Consider the following 18676-nt stretch of genomic DNA (forward strand, 5'->3'; position numbering starts at 1 on the left):
GGTACAAAAAAAAAAAAAAGAAAAGAAAAAGAAAAAGAAAAATTTTTCTCAATGATTCAATGAAAGAAAGAAAAATTGGAATTAAGAGACTATTGCTTTCAAAATTGCAAGATGTTCTAGTAGTTCAAGTAGAAAAATTAATAGAGCAGAGACCAGAAGCAAAAACAGGTATACATTAGAATTGAGTAATTGTTAAAGATGACCTTTTGGCAGCTTTGGCACCTTAGCAAGGCCCTGAGCAACTTAGCAAGACCTTTTCTCAAAATGAAAAATAAAAAGGGCTAGGGATGTGGCTCAGTGGTTAAGCACCCCTGGATTCAATCCCCAGTACACCCTCCACCCACCCCCCAAAACAGATGGGCATTTGAGTCAATGGGAAGGAATACATAATTCCATATGATTAACCACTTGGAACAAAAAAACAAAACTATAGTTCCTTTTCATTCTATATGCAAAAATAAAATTTATTTGGATTAAAAAATCTTATTTTTAACTATAACATTGAAAAGAAATTAAGGAAACATATTTTATAATATTATGAAGGAGATAGCTTTTTAAAGGAAAGCTACAAATTCCTGAAGTCATAAAGAAAAAGTTTGACTATATAAAAATGTTAAACTCCAACATGAATAATAGGAGTCAGTGAGAAACTACTGTTTTCAATATATAACAGAAAATAGGATCCTATTTAGGTCATGCAGAGTCCCTATAAATAAATAATTACCTGTGGTGAGAGCCTGAATGTATAGCCTAAATGATTAGACTATATATAAAAATAGAACCCTGACCCGTAACCCACAGCAACCGGCCCAAGAAGCCAAACGACCCTCCTATAGGAATTGTCCCCAAACAGCCATTACTTGATTTTTAACTGACAGCTGCTTTAAGTTTTGCCCCCACTGGCAACTTAGGGCCAACATGAACCTCCAGTCAATCACAAAGGATGCCCTACTTCTTGTCAGCCCATCCACACTTACTCCAACTGTGCCAATCAGCCACAGCTGAAGCCTCCTTTTTACCCACTGTACAGCTTTCCCTCAATCTACCTTCAAGTCACTGCCCAAAATAAATAATGGTGGCTGACTTCCTTACTATAGCAAGCTCTGGATAAATAGCCCTTGCTGGTTATTGTTTGAGTGGTCTTTTGTTTCCTTAATGGTAACTCTATTCACTAGTTTTCTATGTATGTGAATTTATAGAGCAAAGATTAAAAAGGCTTATTCCTGATTGCATACCCCAATTAGGTTTGGGAAGGAGGTAGTCACAGAGATCAAGGGGGTTTTCCTTTTATTTCTTAAACACATGCATATTATTTGAAAAAACGTACCAGTCCTTGTGTTGTGTTCCACTTTTTCTGTTTCCTTTGATACTAATAGTAGAGTTCTAGTGACATTCCAAAGAATCCTTTCAGGAATATTATGAAAGTTAAAATCATCTGTGTTAGTCCATTCTGCATTACTAAAATGAAATACATGAGGCAGGCAACTTTATAAAAAACAAATGTTTATTTTAGCTCATGGTTCTTGAGGTGCATGGCTAAGGGTCCACATCTGGTGATGGCCATCTTGCTGGCAGATTCCTGAAGGGCATCACAAGGTTAAAAAAGAGAGTACATGTGGGTATGTGCTTACTCTGGTCTCACTGTCTTTTTATTTTTTTTCCCCCATGGTGCTGGGGATTGAACCCAGGGCCTTGTGCATGTGAGGCAAGCACTCTACCAACTCAGCTATATCCCCATCCCTGGCCTCTCTGTCTTAAGAAAACATCAATCAATGATGGGGTTGGGGGGGGGTGGTCTACCCTGATGAGTTTATCTAATCCTAATCAATTTACAAAGACCCCACCTTTTTTATTATTAGTTGTTCAAAACATTACAAAGCTCTTGACATATCATATTTCATACATTTGATTCAAGTGGATCATGAACTCCCATTTTTACCCCATATACAGATTGCAGAAGCACATCGGTTACACATCCACGTTTTTACATATTGCCATACTAGTGTCTGTTGTGTTCTGCTGCCTTTCCTATCCTCTACTATCCCCCTCCTCTCCCCTCCCATCTTTTCTCTCTACCCCATCTACTGTAATTCATTTCTCTCTCTTGCTTTTTTTCCACTTTCCCCTCACTTCCTCTTATATGTAATTTTGTATAACAATGAGGGTCTTCTTCCATTTCCATGCAATTTTCCTTCTCTCTCCCTTTCCCTCCCACCTCATGTCCCTGTTTAATGTTAATCTTTTCCTCCTGCTCTTCCTCCCTGCTCTGTTCTTAGTTGCTCTCCTTATATCAAAGAAGACATTTGGCATTTGTTTTTTAGGGATTGGCTAGCTTCACTTAGCATAATCTAAAGGCCCCACCTTTAACTGCCATTGTCAGATTAAGATTCTACCCTCATAATATACAATGCAGGTTAAATTTCAACATATAAACCTGAAGGACAGACATACTCAAATCAAATCCAAAGCATAGCATAATCCAAAACTGATTTAGGCCCTATGACAAGTTCTGAGTTTCTCTCTCTGTTATCCAGGAGCAGAAGCCCACCAGGCAGCATTTGTGTGGTCCAGGGCACTCCCTTTGCCTTATTACATTGGCTAAAAGAAGCACTCCTCTGAAACAGCCTGCTGCCAACACAAGGTAGCTGAGGAAGAGCTGATGGCAGTGGAGCCACAGGGTTGTATTGAACCTATGGTTCTGTTTTGTTTTTGTTTTTGTTTTTGTGTGTTTTCAGAAAGTACAGGTTATAGCCCTCACTGGTTGGAGCAGCACTAAAACCATCTGGAGACAGAAATCCTGAATGATTCTCCCCTTCCGGTGACTGAGGACAAAGAAGCCTAGTCAGGGCCACAGGAGAGACAGAGATCAGCCCAGAGGAAGCTCCGTTCTTCCTGAACCATTCTTTGGGGAATGCCATACCTGCACAATGATTCCACAACACAGGAGGCTGACATTTCAATGGGGATGTTTTAAGTCATCTGAATCTGCAAGGATGCTCAGAGGTCTAGAGAGACACAGGCCACTCTGTCAAAAAGGAAGAAATGCCAAATAAAATCCTGCCTGTGTACTTCTGCAAGTGTCTGAATGTCCTATTTGGAGGTAATATTTGTGAAAGGAAGGTGAGTCCAAGCAGAGAATAGAGGCAAAGCCTCTTAATTGGTCCATCCAATTAAGAACAGGGCACGGCATTTGCCTATATGTATGAGTTATTCCTTTTTAACATTTTGTTCTAACGGGGACAGATTTTCTTATTATTAAGGGTGATCAACCTTACTTCACTGGTGAGGTTCAAGTGAAATCAGCACTGACATTTTGTATAATTTTTGTTTCATTATGCAGTACCTATGATTTTTTAGTCCATTATCCTCAAATGATATCATCTTCTAGTCTACCCTTATCTAAACACCCTGGTGTCACTCTCCTAAGCAACCCAGGGCAACTAGAATGTTCTATCCAACTCCCAGTCTCAAACTTTAACATTTCTTTTAAAGCAAGTCACTTCAACTTCTATTCCAGACTAATATCTTCAAGAAAATGTTACTTGGTTCAGCTCATTTATTCTGAGAAGTAGAAATGTTAATGTATTGTAATTCCAAAAAACTTATCACAGATGTCAGTGACAGAAATTACTAAGAAATGACTATAAATTCTTGGAAGTCAAACTCAAGAGTAATTTGTTTCCCAGTAGAATCTCTGTGAGTTTCACTTAGTAATTTATGAAGATGCTTTCCTGCACCAGGACGCTGTACTTTGGTGAATAATAACCAAGTAGCAAAAAATATTGAAAACCAGATTACAAAATTGTGCAGAGGAGAACTTCTAGGGCCTTTTCAAGTAAAGGTGACTTAGGGAAGGTAAGGAATCATCCCATGAAACCCAGAGAATTTATTTTTCTCTTTTTAATGTAGTTAGGACTGTATATTTAATGAATTAACTGCAATAATTTATAAGTCTTGACTCTTATTTTCATATATAATTAACAGCTATATTGAAAAAAAAAAAGAAATTTCTTTGGCATTCTCTAACTGAAAGGATATTGATAGAGTTTGAGGTATGTTTTCCCCTGATAGATATTGCTAGGTTTGCTTTAATCCACTCTTGTTAGTTGTCAGAGAATGGCTTTTCTGAGGCAAATTGATGCTAATTTTAAAACACAATCTGCCCTATTTTCCTCTTGCCCTGAGAAAGCCCAAATTACTGCTACAAACTCATTTCCAGGACCCCCCCCCCCATCTTCCAAGCTTCCCAAAGAAGACAAGGCTTTTTTTCCTAGGAACAGATCCAAGGACTGTGGTCTCTTATTAAATATCATTCCATTTAAATCATCCACATAAATATTCTCCAAATAAAGGAGAAATAGTAACTCCTGGGTATCATCGTCACATCATTTCTTTAGGAAGCCATGACTTCTCTCAGACTGTAAATGCCTGCTTCCTCTCAAACCCGGAGTAAGTTGATACCATGAAAAGAGGTCACTGAGCTGAATTTTGTTTTCCCCAAATTCATGTTTTAAGGCCTAATCCTACTACTGGAGAGTGGATTTAGGAAAAAGCTCTTTAGAGTTCACTCAGTTAAAATGAGGTCATTAGGGTGGATCCTAATCCAAAATGACCCGTGAAACATGGAGAAGAGGGAAAGCTCTGCAGACGCAGGGAGATGACAGCCATCCTCAAGCCCGGGAGAGAGAGGCCTCCGAGGAAACCAGCGCCACCAACACCTTGATCTTGAACGTGTAGTCCCCAGAGCTGTAAGAAAGTACCCTTCGTTCTTTCAGTCACCCCGTGGTACTTATGGCATCTGTAGAAAACGAACAGAGAGAATAGGGCCTAGATTCATGGCCCAGCTCTGAAATTGGCTGGTCACCTGTCAGTGACTTGAGCCCTCAGAATTTCAGGTTGTATACCTCCAAGGTGGAGCTGATGCTTTCACTGAAAACCCTTTTCAGTCTGTTTTAAATCCTGTGTGGTGGCCAACTCTTAGTATCCGACTCCTATCCTTTGCCTGAACTCTATATTCTTGACCAGCTACCTACCCCTTCCCATCTCTACCAAGAGGTCTAAAGCTCCTCTCATATTTAATAAGGCCAAACCAGAACACCTAGAATTTCCTAACACTCAGTTCTCATCAGTAAATAACATTCTCACGACTAAGAAAAATTCTTAGAATTGTCCTCATGCCTCCCATTATGTTAATCACCAACACTTGTCAACACTCCCTTCCAAAAATATCCAGATTCACTGGTAGATACAGCAATGCCATTGAATAGAAAGTATTGAAACTGACCCGCTTTGTATAAAAGTACTCAACAAAGGTGTTATCTTGGGGCTGGGGCTGGGGCTCAGTGGCAGAGTGCCCACCTCGCACATGTGAGGCACTGGGTTCAAACCTCAGTGCCACATAAAAATAAAGAAACAAAATAAAGATATTGTGTCCATCTATAATTAAAAAATATTTTTTTTAAAAAAAGGTAGTATCTCAAGCCACTGAGGCAAAGATGGTATTTTTTTTAAACAAATAAATAAATAAATAATGCCATTAATACATCTGAAGAGCCATTTGGGGAAAAAAATAAGTAAATCAGAAGTCCCAAGTCTAAGTGGAAAAAAATGAAGCAATGAAGTACTAGAAGAAAACATGGATGCCTCTTTTCACATTAGTGTGGGGAAGGCCTTCTAACCATGACTCAAATTCCAGAACAGTAAAGGAAATGAGAATTATGACTACATGAAAAGAAATATTTTGCACAGTAAAAAAGCATTATCAACAAAATGAAAGGAAAATTGACAAACATTGAGATATCTGCAAAATATATTTCACATGAGTGGTAAATATCCCTAACATACAATGAACTTTTTTAATTGAAAGGAAAAAATCCTATTGAAAAACAAGCAAGAGACATGAACTCATGATTCACAAGAAAAGGATAAAAATATCTTTTAAACATATGAAAATATCCCATCTCATAGTAAACAGAATGCAAATTAAAACTATACTGAAGCACCTTTTTCATCCCTTAGATTGGAAAAAATTCAAAAGCCTGACAATATAATCCCTTGGTGTGGCACTGGGAATACAGGCAAGCTCACAGATTTCTAATATCACTTCTTTGGTAGTGTAATTTGTTAATATTTAACAAAATTATATACAAATTAACTATTGGCCCAGCAGTCCTACTTCTATGAAATTATCCTAAAATATCAATTAATGCAGAAATACACATGCAAAAAGTTATTCTTTTGTAGCAGTAACTGTAAGTGGGCAACACTGGAAACTTCCTACATGTTCCAGCACAGAAGATTAATTTGGTAAACTATTGTACTGTGGAATATGATATAGCTTTTAAAAAGAGTGAGAAAGATTGCTAAGTACTCCAACTGATGTGGAGTAAATAACAGGAGATATTGTTAAATGAAAAAAAGAATAGTATAAAAGAACATATTTTAAATGTCAAAACTGCACAGTAAAAAAGAGAAAATTTAAAAATATGTATGTTTTATTATAATTACAAAGAAAAAAACAAAGCAAAACACAGAAGAACCACAGACCCAGATAATGATGAAGCTAGACAATGAGTTCAGTGGTGTAGGAAGGGACACAGGAGGGAGTGACACTCCCTATATCATTTTTGTATGGTTTTGACTTTTAAAAACATGATGATATCCTACATATCAAAAAATTAACTTAGTAAGAATAAGAGAGAGAAGCTAAAACTAAAACCAAGCTGAAACAAATGACTCTAATTATCAAATGAATACAACCACACAGAAGGAGGAGAAGAGAGGAATTGAAAGAAGAAAGAAATCAAGTTACCAGATACAGTAAAAACAAAAAGGGCATCAGTAAAACTTTAATTTCAAATAAACAACAAAAATTTTTAACTATATCCCATGCAAAACCTCCCCTCCCACAACCCATCTCCTCGAATCTTCCTGGTCTCATCTTGCAGGACCCTCACTGAGCTCCAGGCACATGGACCTTCCTGCAGTTCCTTAGAGGTGCCAAGCCGCTCCCACCTCACATGCTCAGAGGGCTCTTCCCCCAGCTTCTTTAGGAATCTGTTCAAAAGTCACCACACTTGAGAGGTCTTGCCCATCACATTCCTTTTTCCTTTAAGGCTGATGTATCGTTGGCCCTCCAACTCTGTGGGTTCCATGTGGGTGGATTCAATTAACCTCAGATAGAAAAATATTCTAAAAAAAAAAATTGTGTCTCTACTGAATGTGTACAAATATTTTTCTGTTCATGACTTCCTAAACAATACACTATAACACCTATTTACAAAGCTTTTGAATTATATTGGGTATTATGATTAACAAAAGATGATTTAAAGTATACGAGAGGATGTATGTAAGTTACATGCAAATATTTAGGCATTTTATGTGAGAGATTTTGTTATCCATGATTGGGGGGCAGGGGCTGGAGCCAATCTACCATGGATACTGGAGGTCAACTATCTACACACACATATATTGTTATTATATGTGTATGTGCTTGGGTACAGGTGGGAGCATGTCACAGTAAATATTCAATGACTATTTGGTGAATGAAAGAATGGTATTGGCTGTGCCAGTCAAATGAGCACAGATACAAAGCCACTGGCACTCAGTAAATGTCATTTTCCCATTCTGCACTCACCCTTCTTTAAATAAAGGAACTTCCTTCTAAAAGCCTAGAACCTAAAAACCAGTTAAGAAATTCTGCAAAATTGTGCAGAGAGGTGCTTTGCCTCTAGCTCTTTGTGACTAATCAACTCTGTTTCAAAGTCTTTGAGGAGCTATTTTTCTTCCAGCTACAGCTCTTCCATTTAAAATGGTAATCCCAGGTCTCATTTTGTATTTTCTCCTGTACAAGGACGTGAAGGTCACCCACTTAGCAAACTCTTCAGTTCGTGTGAAATGCATTTAGAAGCAGCGACTAAGGCAATATAAAAGTGAAGATGAATTGAAGTTATTTATATTCAGTAAAAATGTGTTAGAAGAGTAGGGTAAGAAAAATGTATCTCCACAGCAGAAATGCTTTATACATGGTTAAGGAATGCCCACGGGCCACCGTCTGCCAACCAAGATCACAGCCTCACTTCTCCCCCAAAGCAACTGGATCAGGCAATGTGCAGACCAAGGATGGAAGGATAACAAGGACGTGGCTAGGGCACTGCCAAAACAAAAGCATCAAAGTAGCTGAGGAAAAACTTGAACCCAGTGTTCTCTGTACATGATCATTGGAAAATAAGAATTCAGTTAGCTTGTTATGCTCATTTTACAGTTTAGGCTTCCTTAAACTTGGATTGTGGAATTAAGGAACATTTGAGTTTAGATTCCTGGCAGTGAGTGGCCTCCTGACTCTTTTCTAAATGGCATTCAGCTCATATACAAATGTAAACTTCACCTTTCATGGGTCAAAACCTTATCTTGCCTGGTAATGACTTTTATTATGACCCAACAGAGTGAGAACCTTACTCGGTGTTGCTTCCTACCAGCTGGAGATGCTGTTGATATCACTCCAAAATAAAATACTCAAAAGAGTTGCCCTTGCAACTCACCTCCTCCACCAACCCAACAAAGTCACAAGCGACACAGAAAAGTGCTAACGTTCGATTTCCTGGGATGCGTGCGTTTAGCTTGTGTTTATACCCTTGATGTAAATCTGAACTGCTGAAATTAAACATAGGTGTTTATAGGCAGGGCAACAGATTCCAGGGAAATTGCATCCACAGCGCAGGGTTAAAGCACCTCAGCATCGTTTTTAAAAACATCATTTTTATTGATAGTGTGGGTGAACTCAAATCTTGAGTCCAAAAGTCATTATAAATCTACCAAAAAAAAAAGTTTAATACAAACTTGAACTCTAATCTTTATGATTGAAGGATTTAACTTTTTAATCTCTTTATAATTGAATATGTTCAGGCAATTAATTTGAATTGCCTACATATTCTCTTTCTGACTTGAAATAAAATAAGTTTTTGTATCATTTAATAGCAATGCTTTTTACACTGCTGGTCATGAAATTAATCAAGTGGTCATAACAAGCATTTTCTTAATGAACTATGATATAATAGAGAAAAGAGTTTAACTATAGGAGGGAAAAGTATCTTTCATAAAACTTTTGTTTCAAATTACGTGAATCTGTACCTTGTGTGTGTGTGTGTGAGTGTGTGTGTGTGTGTGTGTGTGTATGTTAGGATGCACTGTAAAATGTACTTCCTAATGTGTTAGTCATCCTTCCATCACTGTGACAAATACCTGAGATATTTGGCTCATGGTTTCAGAGCTTTCAGTCCATGATTGCTCAACTCCATTGCTTTGGGACCTGTGGCAGGGGAGACAATCATGGTAAGAAGCATGTGACACAGCAAAGATGCTCACTTCACAATGTCTAGGAAGCAAAGATAGAGGAAGGAAGGAGCCAGGATCCCAATATCTCCTTCAGGGGCAGACCCGTGTGGACTAACGTCCTCCCTCCAGACCCATATTCTAAAGGTTCCATCATGCACTGTGATCACAGCAAACAGTGGGAAAGCCACCCATTGAGTATTTGAATTTTCATAGGTAATTAGCAGATACCCATCAGAACAGATAAAATCCAAATCTTAGGTTAACTAAAATGGAAACACATCTATCATCTATCCATCTGCACTGATATCAAAGTAGACATTCAAAAATACTAATGTTTCCCAAGAAAAATATGTATTTTACTACAAAGAAAATCTATTTCTGATTTCTTGAAAATCAAATCCCTAGCTTGTTTTATAAGCTGAAGGATAAAAAACATTTAAAAAAAAACTTAGTTATGTTAAATAAGCTTTTGAATTAGGATTCAGTATGACTGGGCTTTGTTAACAATTTAATGACTAATTTGAAAATGTTTTATAAGAATAAAATGTTGACATATTTATTTTTAAAAATCTTAAAAGAGGCCTTTCCAGGGCTGGAAATGATTCATTGTGATGGCAACCACGATGACCCGTCAGCGGGGAGAATGACTTCTTTGGCATCTTAATGAGCTATGTTGAAGATAAGTACTGGTGGATGCTGTCCTGGTCTCTACTCTTGTTCTGGAACCTTCTGTGGCTGCCTGTGTTGTGATTCCACAGGGACTTAGGCTGTGGTGGGATTGCAGCTCAGATGTCCTGTGCAAGTTGACAATGCAGAATGAAATTCAGCCTGGGGGTGCTCTGGGACTGAAGAAGAACCCAGGAAGTTATACAGGTAGATTCACCCCTGGGTCTTTTGTGGGTAGTGATGGCTGATGGGTCTTGAGACCTTCTGAAAATTATCCCCAGGTATCTAAACAACCTTGTAAATTGTGGGGCAGTGGTCTAGGACATAGAGTGATCCCAATGCAGCCATTTAGCCTATTTTGCCCTTTGCTAACTGATGTGCCATTAGTTGCTACTTTTCCCTCCTAGCTCACCTCCAAAGAACCCTTTTATTAAATTCCTCCCTTTTTTGGTATGGAAAATCAGCATAGAAATGTGGCATTTAAGAATTGAACTGTCTTCATCTTGATTTAATGCTTTTGAAAGAGTCTTGTGTAAAAATTAATCCAGTCCATCCATAAGAATATTTGAAAATTCATTGACCAACCCTGAAAAACCTTGACGAGTCATTTTCAAAATGGCACAGACTATAAATGGAAAATGTTGTTTTTTGCTGGGAAGAAGTCCAAAAAAGTAAAACACTCCTAAAATTTATACCAGAGCATCTAGATATTTCTGCCCTCATTTTCTCTTGCAAACAGTGGTATAAGTTTAAAAGCTAAGTTCCCAAGTCCAACCTTCATAAATAAACCTTCATTAGAAAGACCCCTGTGAGACAGGGTGGTATAAATATTAGAATTATACCAGCAGTTCCAACGTAAACTTCTGCACTATCCTCTCATACCTCTTTCTTCAGAGAGGAGAACAGAATCTGCCAATTCTAGGGCTTCCTGCTGTTTTGATATTCAAAAGAAAGCCTAGCTAGAAAAAAAAATTTAAGGGGTGTCAATTATTTGTTTACTATGGAATAGAGGACTACTCTCCAAAGATGGCCATGTCCTCATCTTCAGAACCTGAGAACATGTAACTTTATGTGTGAAAAAGGTCTGCAGATGTGATCTCACGGACCTGGAGATGGGGAGATTTCACGATGGCCTTTCTAGCAGAGACATAACAAGAATCCAAGAGGGAGAAAGATGTAAAGGCTGAAACAGGGGTGAGAGAGAAGAGCAGTGGTCTACTACTGGCTCTGACGATGAGCTGAGGAAAGTAGGCGTCCTCTGGAAAAGGCAAGACAAGGGAGTCTCCCTCAGAGCCTGCAGAAGGAAGCCGCTGGGTTCACACCTGGCTCCTGACTCCTGACCATTTGGAGGTGAGAACTAACCACCATTGGTGGTGAGAACTAACTTGTGCTGTTTTAGCCACGCTTGTGGTGATTTACCACAGCAGCAATAGGTTAACTAATACGTTCACCAGACTCTTCCCCCTGGTATCACTTTTTCTTGAGGGTGAATGGTTCTTGCAACAACTTTAGGGTCCCACCCTCATCTCAACCCAAACAGGCCTTAGCTTGAGCACTTTGGTCTCTTCAAATTCATCATTTAGTAAAACCAAATGGATGCCAACTAATTTCATAACTTTCCCATGTAACCTGAAAATTTCCATGATGGAGAAATTTTTGATATAACATCTCAAAAAAAAAAAAAAAACAAGAGAGGTTAGAATATTCTTAACTAGCTGGATAAATACAAGTATTATACTCCCTGGAGTACATGTCAACTACTGAAGTCTTATAAATTATATCAGGCTTCCATGAATACTGTCTTAAATTTCAGGATTCCTCAGACTTAACTTTCGTTTGCCTTAGTTGGTATAGACATTTCTAAAACAGCAAAAGAAGAGAAACAGATTTATTTAGCTCCTGTCTCTTCCTGTTGACACCTCTATTATATTACTAGGTTATTTTTCATGTTGGATATACATTTCTCTATTTACTTTAGACTGAATCGGGAGCTCAACTGAAATCCAAAAGAGATGGCATGTCAGCAAATAAGTTTATTTATTTTTAAATTGAAACTTGATAAAGTTTGATATTTCTGCAATCATTTCAATGAAGTAGATATATTTCTTCAGGTTGGGTAAAACTGCTTATAAATATAAAGAGAAATCTAAAAAAGTCAAATTTGCGTATGGCTTGAAATATGAAAATCAGAGTCCTAGAATGTAAAAGATTGCAAGGAAACCTGAGAAGTTATGATTTCATCTTATCCTGGCTGTAAGTTTCTCTTTCACAAGCGAGCACTTGGCCCCAGAGTAAAATACTGCCTGAGGTATAGAAAGCTCGCACCAGAAAGTACTCACCCTAAAAACTTGCAAATAAAAAAGGGCCCCACAGTAAGCTGGCAGTGAAATGAGAAACAACCTCTCGGAGAAAGGTCAAGAGATGGTGTGGAGTGAAAAATCTCCAGGGAACTGTCATTGTCGGAAAGAGAAAATGACAAAAGTGACAAATTTCAGAGGAGAACAAAAGAGGGGGGCTGGAAAACAGAATAGAACCATACTCAAGGTCACTTCCCAGGAGTCCCTGAGGCATGGTCTCTGTAAAGGAAAAAGCAGGGAAATCTGGCCCCAGGTCATTGCTAACCAGGGGAAAGTGCCTCTCAGCAGAAGGTAAATGTGAAAGGGCAGGGAGCTGGATTCTCTCCCCTGGTGGCTCCTGGTTCCACTCTTATCACCCCTCCTCCTTGAGAAGTTTTTTCCTTCAATATTAAAAACAAAAAATGCATAGAATGTGTTATAACAACCTGCTTCATAATGATCACCTGAGACATAATGACCAAGCTTAAAGTCACACTCTACACAGATACAGATACACTCACACACACCATACAGGGTTGTAAAGTCATTCCCGTTTGGTGGCAATTTGCCATGTCCTTAGAGGGACCTCTAGCTCTTCCCTAGCTGGGGATCATGAGAACCATTCCTGTGACACAGTGGTATACAGGATCCCTGCAGGGTGGACACTCCACTTTAACACTCATGAGTAGAAAGATGACATAAGGCATGGAGTTCATTTTACATTTCCAAACAGCCACATTAAAAAGAAAATAAGTGAATAATACATTTTATTTAACCCAATTTATCCAGCAATATTATCATTTTGACATAATTATCAAAATGTGGTATATGTTTTATTGATATGCACACATCTCCATTTGGCTAGCCACATTTATGTGCCCAATAACCTCATGAGTCTAATGTCTCCCGAACTGGATGAAACAGCTGTAAGTGAGGAAGAAGCACTATAGGTTTGGTAGAGGCAGTAACAGACTCAAGTGTTACTCCAGATGAACATGCTGATGGCCATGAACAGTGACTGCAGAGCAAGAGTGGATGCAGAAGCCCCAACGAGAAGCAGTTGTAATAGTTCCTGTGAGAGATGTTGAGGATCTGAGTTATAGCAACGGCCATAAGGACCATCTTGAGAAATGTCCAAAAGATGAAATCAACAGACTGTAGTTAGATGCGGTAAAGCGAAAGGAAACAGTTTAAGATGATTCCCAGATTCCTAGCTAGGGTAGCCAAGTAAATAATAGTGCAATTTGTTGAGACCAGGGAAGCTGGAAATAAAACTAGTCACGGACAAGATGAGATGGGTATCAGGGATAATCTATTTCTGGACATGCTGAATTTGAGTTGCAGTCACATAGAGATGTCCAGCAAGCTTTTAGCTTGGGAAAAAAGAAGCCCAAACATTGGGGAAAAGTTGGGTTTGTAGGTTTAGAAGTCTTCCATAAACATCATGAGACCCCCAGAAAAGCAATAAACCAAATAATGAATGTAAGAAGAATAGTCTATGAAGAAAACTAAGAAGGAGTAGAAAGGAGGATAAAAGAAAAACCAGGCCATGTATTGTCAGAAAAGTTAGAAGAAAAGAAAGTTTCAAGGAAGAGAAGGTCAACTGTGCCAAATAGAGCCAGAGGATACAGAGTCCCATGAAATTCATTAATTGGCCAATGTGACTCTGCAAACATATATATTTTTTTAATGGCAGAAGTGGAAATCAGAATACCAAAGGTTAAGTCCTAATATGGAATGAGGAATTGGAGACTATTCACTCAAAAGGCATAGTTCAGAGGGGAAGAGGGGGAATCCAGGAGAAGAGGGGATCGGTTTTTAAATAATGAGACGGACCTGACTACACTTACAAGCTAAGACAAAATAGCCAATAGATATAGTGACGTTGAGAAAAACAGAGAGAAAGGGAACAGTTTTAGAGAAAAGCCCTGAAGGAGACAAGCAAGAATGGGATTAGAGTCTTAGGAAGGGATCTTCAACTACAGAGGGGCCCTAACATCTTTCAAAAGATAGGAATGGGTACAGATGGGGATTTTTTGTAGAAAGGATGGAAATAATAATAATCCTGAAAGGGTGAAGTCAGGGTCCAGCGGACATGAAGAGGGAGCTGACATTTTGAGATCATCATTGAGAAGAATGGGAGAAAAATCAGGTCCAGGACAAATAAAGAGATCATTGAGGAATTTTGAGAATCCACATGGGGGCAACAATATTGTACATTTAGGTGATTTTCTCCAGTTTCCTCAACTGTCAATGAAAGGAAACAGAGAATATGGAGCTTAATCGATCTACACTTTGGTACTTCTAAGGGACAGGCATGTACATTAGTTAGCTTCTCGTTACTGTGATTAAAATACCCAATAAAAACAACTTAGAGAAGGAAAGATTGATTTGGGGCCACAGTTTCAGAGATTTAGTCCATATGGGTTGACGCCATTGCTCTAGGTCCAAGGTGAGGCAGAACACCATGGCAGAAGGGCTCTATGAAGGAGCACTGCTCCACCCTACTCATGGCCACAAGGGCCACAAGGAAGACACACCCCCAAGTGACCCACCTTCTCCACCCACACCCCACCTGCCTACAGTTACCACCCAGTCAGTCCATTCAAACTAGGATACACTGGTTAGGTTATAGCTCTCATGATCTAGTCATTTCTCCTCTAAACATTTCTGCATTAACACAGGAGCTTTTGGGTGACCTCTTATCCAAACCATACTAGCTTGCAAAGTAGGTAAGAGCATTTATAAGAGTGACTTTGATGATCCACATGATAGCCAGGGTTCATAAGGAGAGAAGAAAGACCAGGAGGACAGCCCCACTGGAAATGGAGGGTACCAACAAGAGGACAGCTCAATAATGATAGAAAATAGATACTAGAATAAGAAAGATAGAGTTGCAGGCTAGAAAATTATGTTTAGAAAACTGGACCCTAGAGTTCTGGTTGTGGAGAGTGGTGATTTAAATCCTGGCCTCTGATTCTCTCATGCCTCTGCTGTACTGGGAGCTGCCTGTGCAAAAGTGCAGGTCAACATGGCCCAGTTGCTATGGTGATGCCGGCCTATGGAGGCTATGTGCAAAGGCTCACAGCAGTCATCATTCAAGGCCTTAATTTCAGACACCAACTCCCAGGGATAGAGTGTTCTGAGCAAAATAAGATGACCTAATATTTTGCCAGTCTTGCATCCTTTAGATTGCCTGTTTTGCTGAAACTTTCCCATAAATAACCTTTTAGTGAAACCTATATCATAAATGTGCTGAGCTAGCTCTGGATAAGTCCAACTCCATCAGAGCTTGGCTGTCCCACCTGGCCCCATCTTTTTCTCTGTCTGTTTGTCTGTTCTTCATTGCCCATAACCCTTCATCCGGCATCTCCTTAATTAATAGCCCAGGCTGAGAGCAGAGATGCGAGGGTTACAGCACTGGGTAATTCAAAATCCACAGTTATAGTCATGGGAAGCAGTAACTGATAAGAAGCAGAGGTGAAGGGTCAGTGGGATTGAAAAGGACAAAGAACCAACAGACAGATCTTGGCTTTGTTGACCTTATAACACTCATAGCTGCCAGGCCAATGAAGCACATGAGCAAAAGGAAGGCTATGATGCCAATTCTAACTTTTGTTTTCTTAGTCAATACAGAGAATGACAAGATGATATGGGAATGAAAACAAGAAGAGGTAGAACACAGCAGAGCATGGACTTCACACAAGATAGAGAAATCAACATTTAGTAATGGTGACAAAGAGGGGCTGAGTTACTGCCATTCCTTGTCCACCACACAAAAGGCAGGTCAGGGAACCCCCTTTTCCTAGAACACAAGCAGCATACAAGGCAAGGAGTCAGCAGAGGCATTCCTGAGGTTGGAGAAAAGTGTGTTTAACATACTGTGGAGCTCCAGATACCATGGGAAATGGGACAGAGAACAGAAAAGGAAGGAAAAATTGATAAGAGGGAGAAAACCCCATAAGAGTGGTGGACACAAGACGGAGGCATCGGAAGGACCTGCATTTGGTGATAACAGGGGACGTGTTTTAGTCAGGTTTTTCACTGCTTTGACCCCCCAGAACAACTGTAAAGAAGGAAATGTTTATTTAGGGGCTCACGGTTTCAGAGATCTCAATCCATAAAAGCCTAGCCATCATGGTGGAAGAGAGAGGCAGAGGGAAGCAGTTTACATAATGATCAGGAAGGAGAGAGAGAGAAAGAAAGAGGGGGGTGGGGAAGGAAGGAGAGAGGGGGAGAAGTGGGGAGAGAGACTCCACTTGTCAGATACAAAATCTATACCCTATAGCCACACCCTCAAAAAACCACTTCCTCTAGCCACACCCCACCTGCCTCCAGTTACCACCCAGTTAATCCCATCAGGGATTGGTTCAGTGATTAAGTTAAGGTTATAACCCTATTCTTTCTCCTCCAAACCTTCTTGCATTGTCTCACACATGAGCTTTTTGGAGGACATCTCACATCCAAACCATAACAGGACACGAGTAGAGTGTGAGGTTCTAATGGCACCTAGATGTCTCTGGGCATCGCTGGCAGGAATACTTGTCTTCTTTCTTTCTTATCCCTTTGTTTTGTCCTTTTGTGTTTTCCTTCCTAATCTAGGCTTTAAAGGTACCATAGGGAGCATCAAAATGTGTATTAACACTACCAATAATATTTAGCTATCTAAAAGGTTCCCAAGGCTTACCCTTATTTTGCTTTTAAACAGTGTGAGAAACAATGTGCCAACTCACCTTTACTTGGGGTCATAAGGACACTGAACTAAGAATGGTTCTGAAGATGCTCAAATAAATGTACAAGCCTCTCTCCCCACCAGTCACTCTGGCCTCAATAAGATAATGAGTTGAAAAGCATCTTCTGAGTATAAAATATGCAATATTTGTCCAACAAAAAAAAATTCTTTGCTTTTAATATCTTCAAGTCTGGAACATAGTTTAAAATATACAGATATCCATCATTTAACCACTTTAAGATAATGTTGTATCTTTGAGGTTTTAATCACTTCTTTTAAAAGTTATTTTTAAAGCCGTTAACTTTTGATGAAAGCACTAGAATACAATGTCACTCTGTAGCAGCAGTTTTCCATCAAATGCTTTTTACTTAAAGTCGTGAAGACAACATTGATTATACTGCCAAGCACTGCTAAAAGGTGTTCTGCATCATAAAAGGATTTGAAGCCGCATTTGTTATCTTCTAAATTGTATATCGTACATTTGATAGGAACATATTGTAAACCAAATAGCATTTCCTATCTAAATCGAAAGATATTATAATAAAACAATTCCGACACTCTTTTGATAAACATGATTTGGTGGATTCCTAATCGAAAACATCTTTTTGTTCCCCTGGAACAAATGCTGATTGTGTGCTTGCCTGCATGGCTTTGTTCAAGGTGTTTGGTAATCTCCATCACTGAGAATGGCATTGAAAGAGATTAGACCAAATGACAAGATGCTAAAAGTGTCTGAATTCCATCACCACAGAGCAAAACCCCGAGACTTAATGTCTGGTTTTAGTTCCCAACATTTCGTGACATGGAGTTTGTGTTTTCCTCCTGGGAAACATCAAATGAACTTCAGAGACACAAACCTATTAGTCTTGACTGAATTAATCCACGGGTCTGTCCTACTCAGAGCTAACATAATCTGCCTCATATCAAAATTAATGCCACTTTTGAAACTGAATTTGAGGCCCAAATTCCCTGGTTGGTGACCACATTTTTTCCAGCTGATTAAGAATAGAGAAGCTGGGCTGGGGTTGTAGCTCAGTGGTAGACCACTTGTCTAGCATGTATGAAGTACTGGGTTTGATTCTCAGCACCACATATAAAAAGCTAAATTAATAAATATTCACTGACAACTGAAAAAAAAAAAAAGAATGGAGAAGCCAATAGAATTCTGTGGTCCAAATTTGAGGTTCAAAATTTGGAAAATAAATGTACTGATTCCATTGCTTCCTAATGATACTGCAGAATAGGATTGACTTGAGTTCTGTACATTCTGGAATGTATCGGCTGATAATGAACAACACTAATGTAGAATTCATTCATCTGGCTTTTGTATCACAGGAATACCTTGCTTAGCAGTGTCTGCTCTACTCTCATATAGGGAACTTAACAGAAGGTCGTAATGCTGGTTTTGATATTTATAGTAGCTCCCTAAAACTGATGAAATATTCTGGACTGAACTTATAAACTGGTAAGCGTAGCACTATAAATTGATAGTATTGTTATAGTTTGGATCTTCAATTTCCCCAGAGCCTCATGTGTGAAAGGCTTGGTCCCCAGGCCATAGGACGTGGCAGAACCTTTAAGAGATGAGGCCTAATGGAGGAAAGTTAGG

At 39.1% G+C, this 18676-nt stretch overlaps 1 protein-coding gene across 10 annotated transcripts in view; it reads right to left on the reverse strand.

Moving 5' to 3' along the window:
- The window catches only part of LOC144255993 (solute carrier family 12 member 2-like), a 110736-nt gene that overhangs the window by 27629 nt on the left and 64431 nt on the right, over positions 1–18676 (reverse strand). The window contains exons 7-8 of one of the 10 annotated variants that reach the window (XM_077801174.1): positions 2921–3025; positions 1521–1579 (exon numbers count right to left, since the gene is read on the reverse strand). The exons of 3 other annotated variants lie outside the window; for them this stretch is intronic. In XM_077801174.1, the coding sequence (XP_077657300.1) occupies positions 2957–3025 (69 nt within the window). In that variant the 3' untranslated portion in view covers positions 1521–1579; positions 2921–2956. Of the gene's footprint in view, positions 1–1520; positions 1580–2920; positions 3026–3924; positions 4799–6932; positions 7142–9240; positions 9308–18676 lie in introns of those variants that run through there. 6 more of the 10 variants (XM_077801186.1, XM_077801180.1, XM_077801182.1 and 3 more) reach the window with 6 other exon arrangements.

This window comes from Urocitellus parryii, chromosome 1, assembly GCF_045843805.1.
Source record: "Urocitellus parryii isolate mUroPar1 chromosome 1, mUroPar1.hap1, whole genome shotgun sequence".
Lineage (NCBI taxonomy): Eukaryota > Metazoa > Chordata > Mammalia > Rodentia > Sciuridae > Urocitellus > Urocitellus parryii.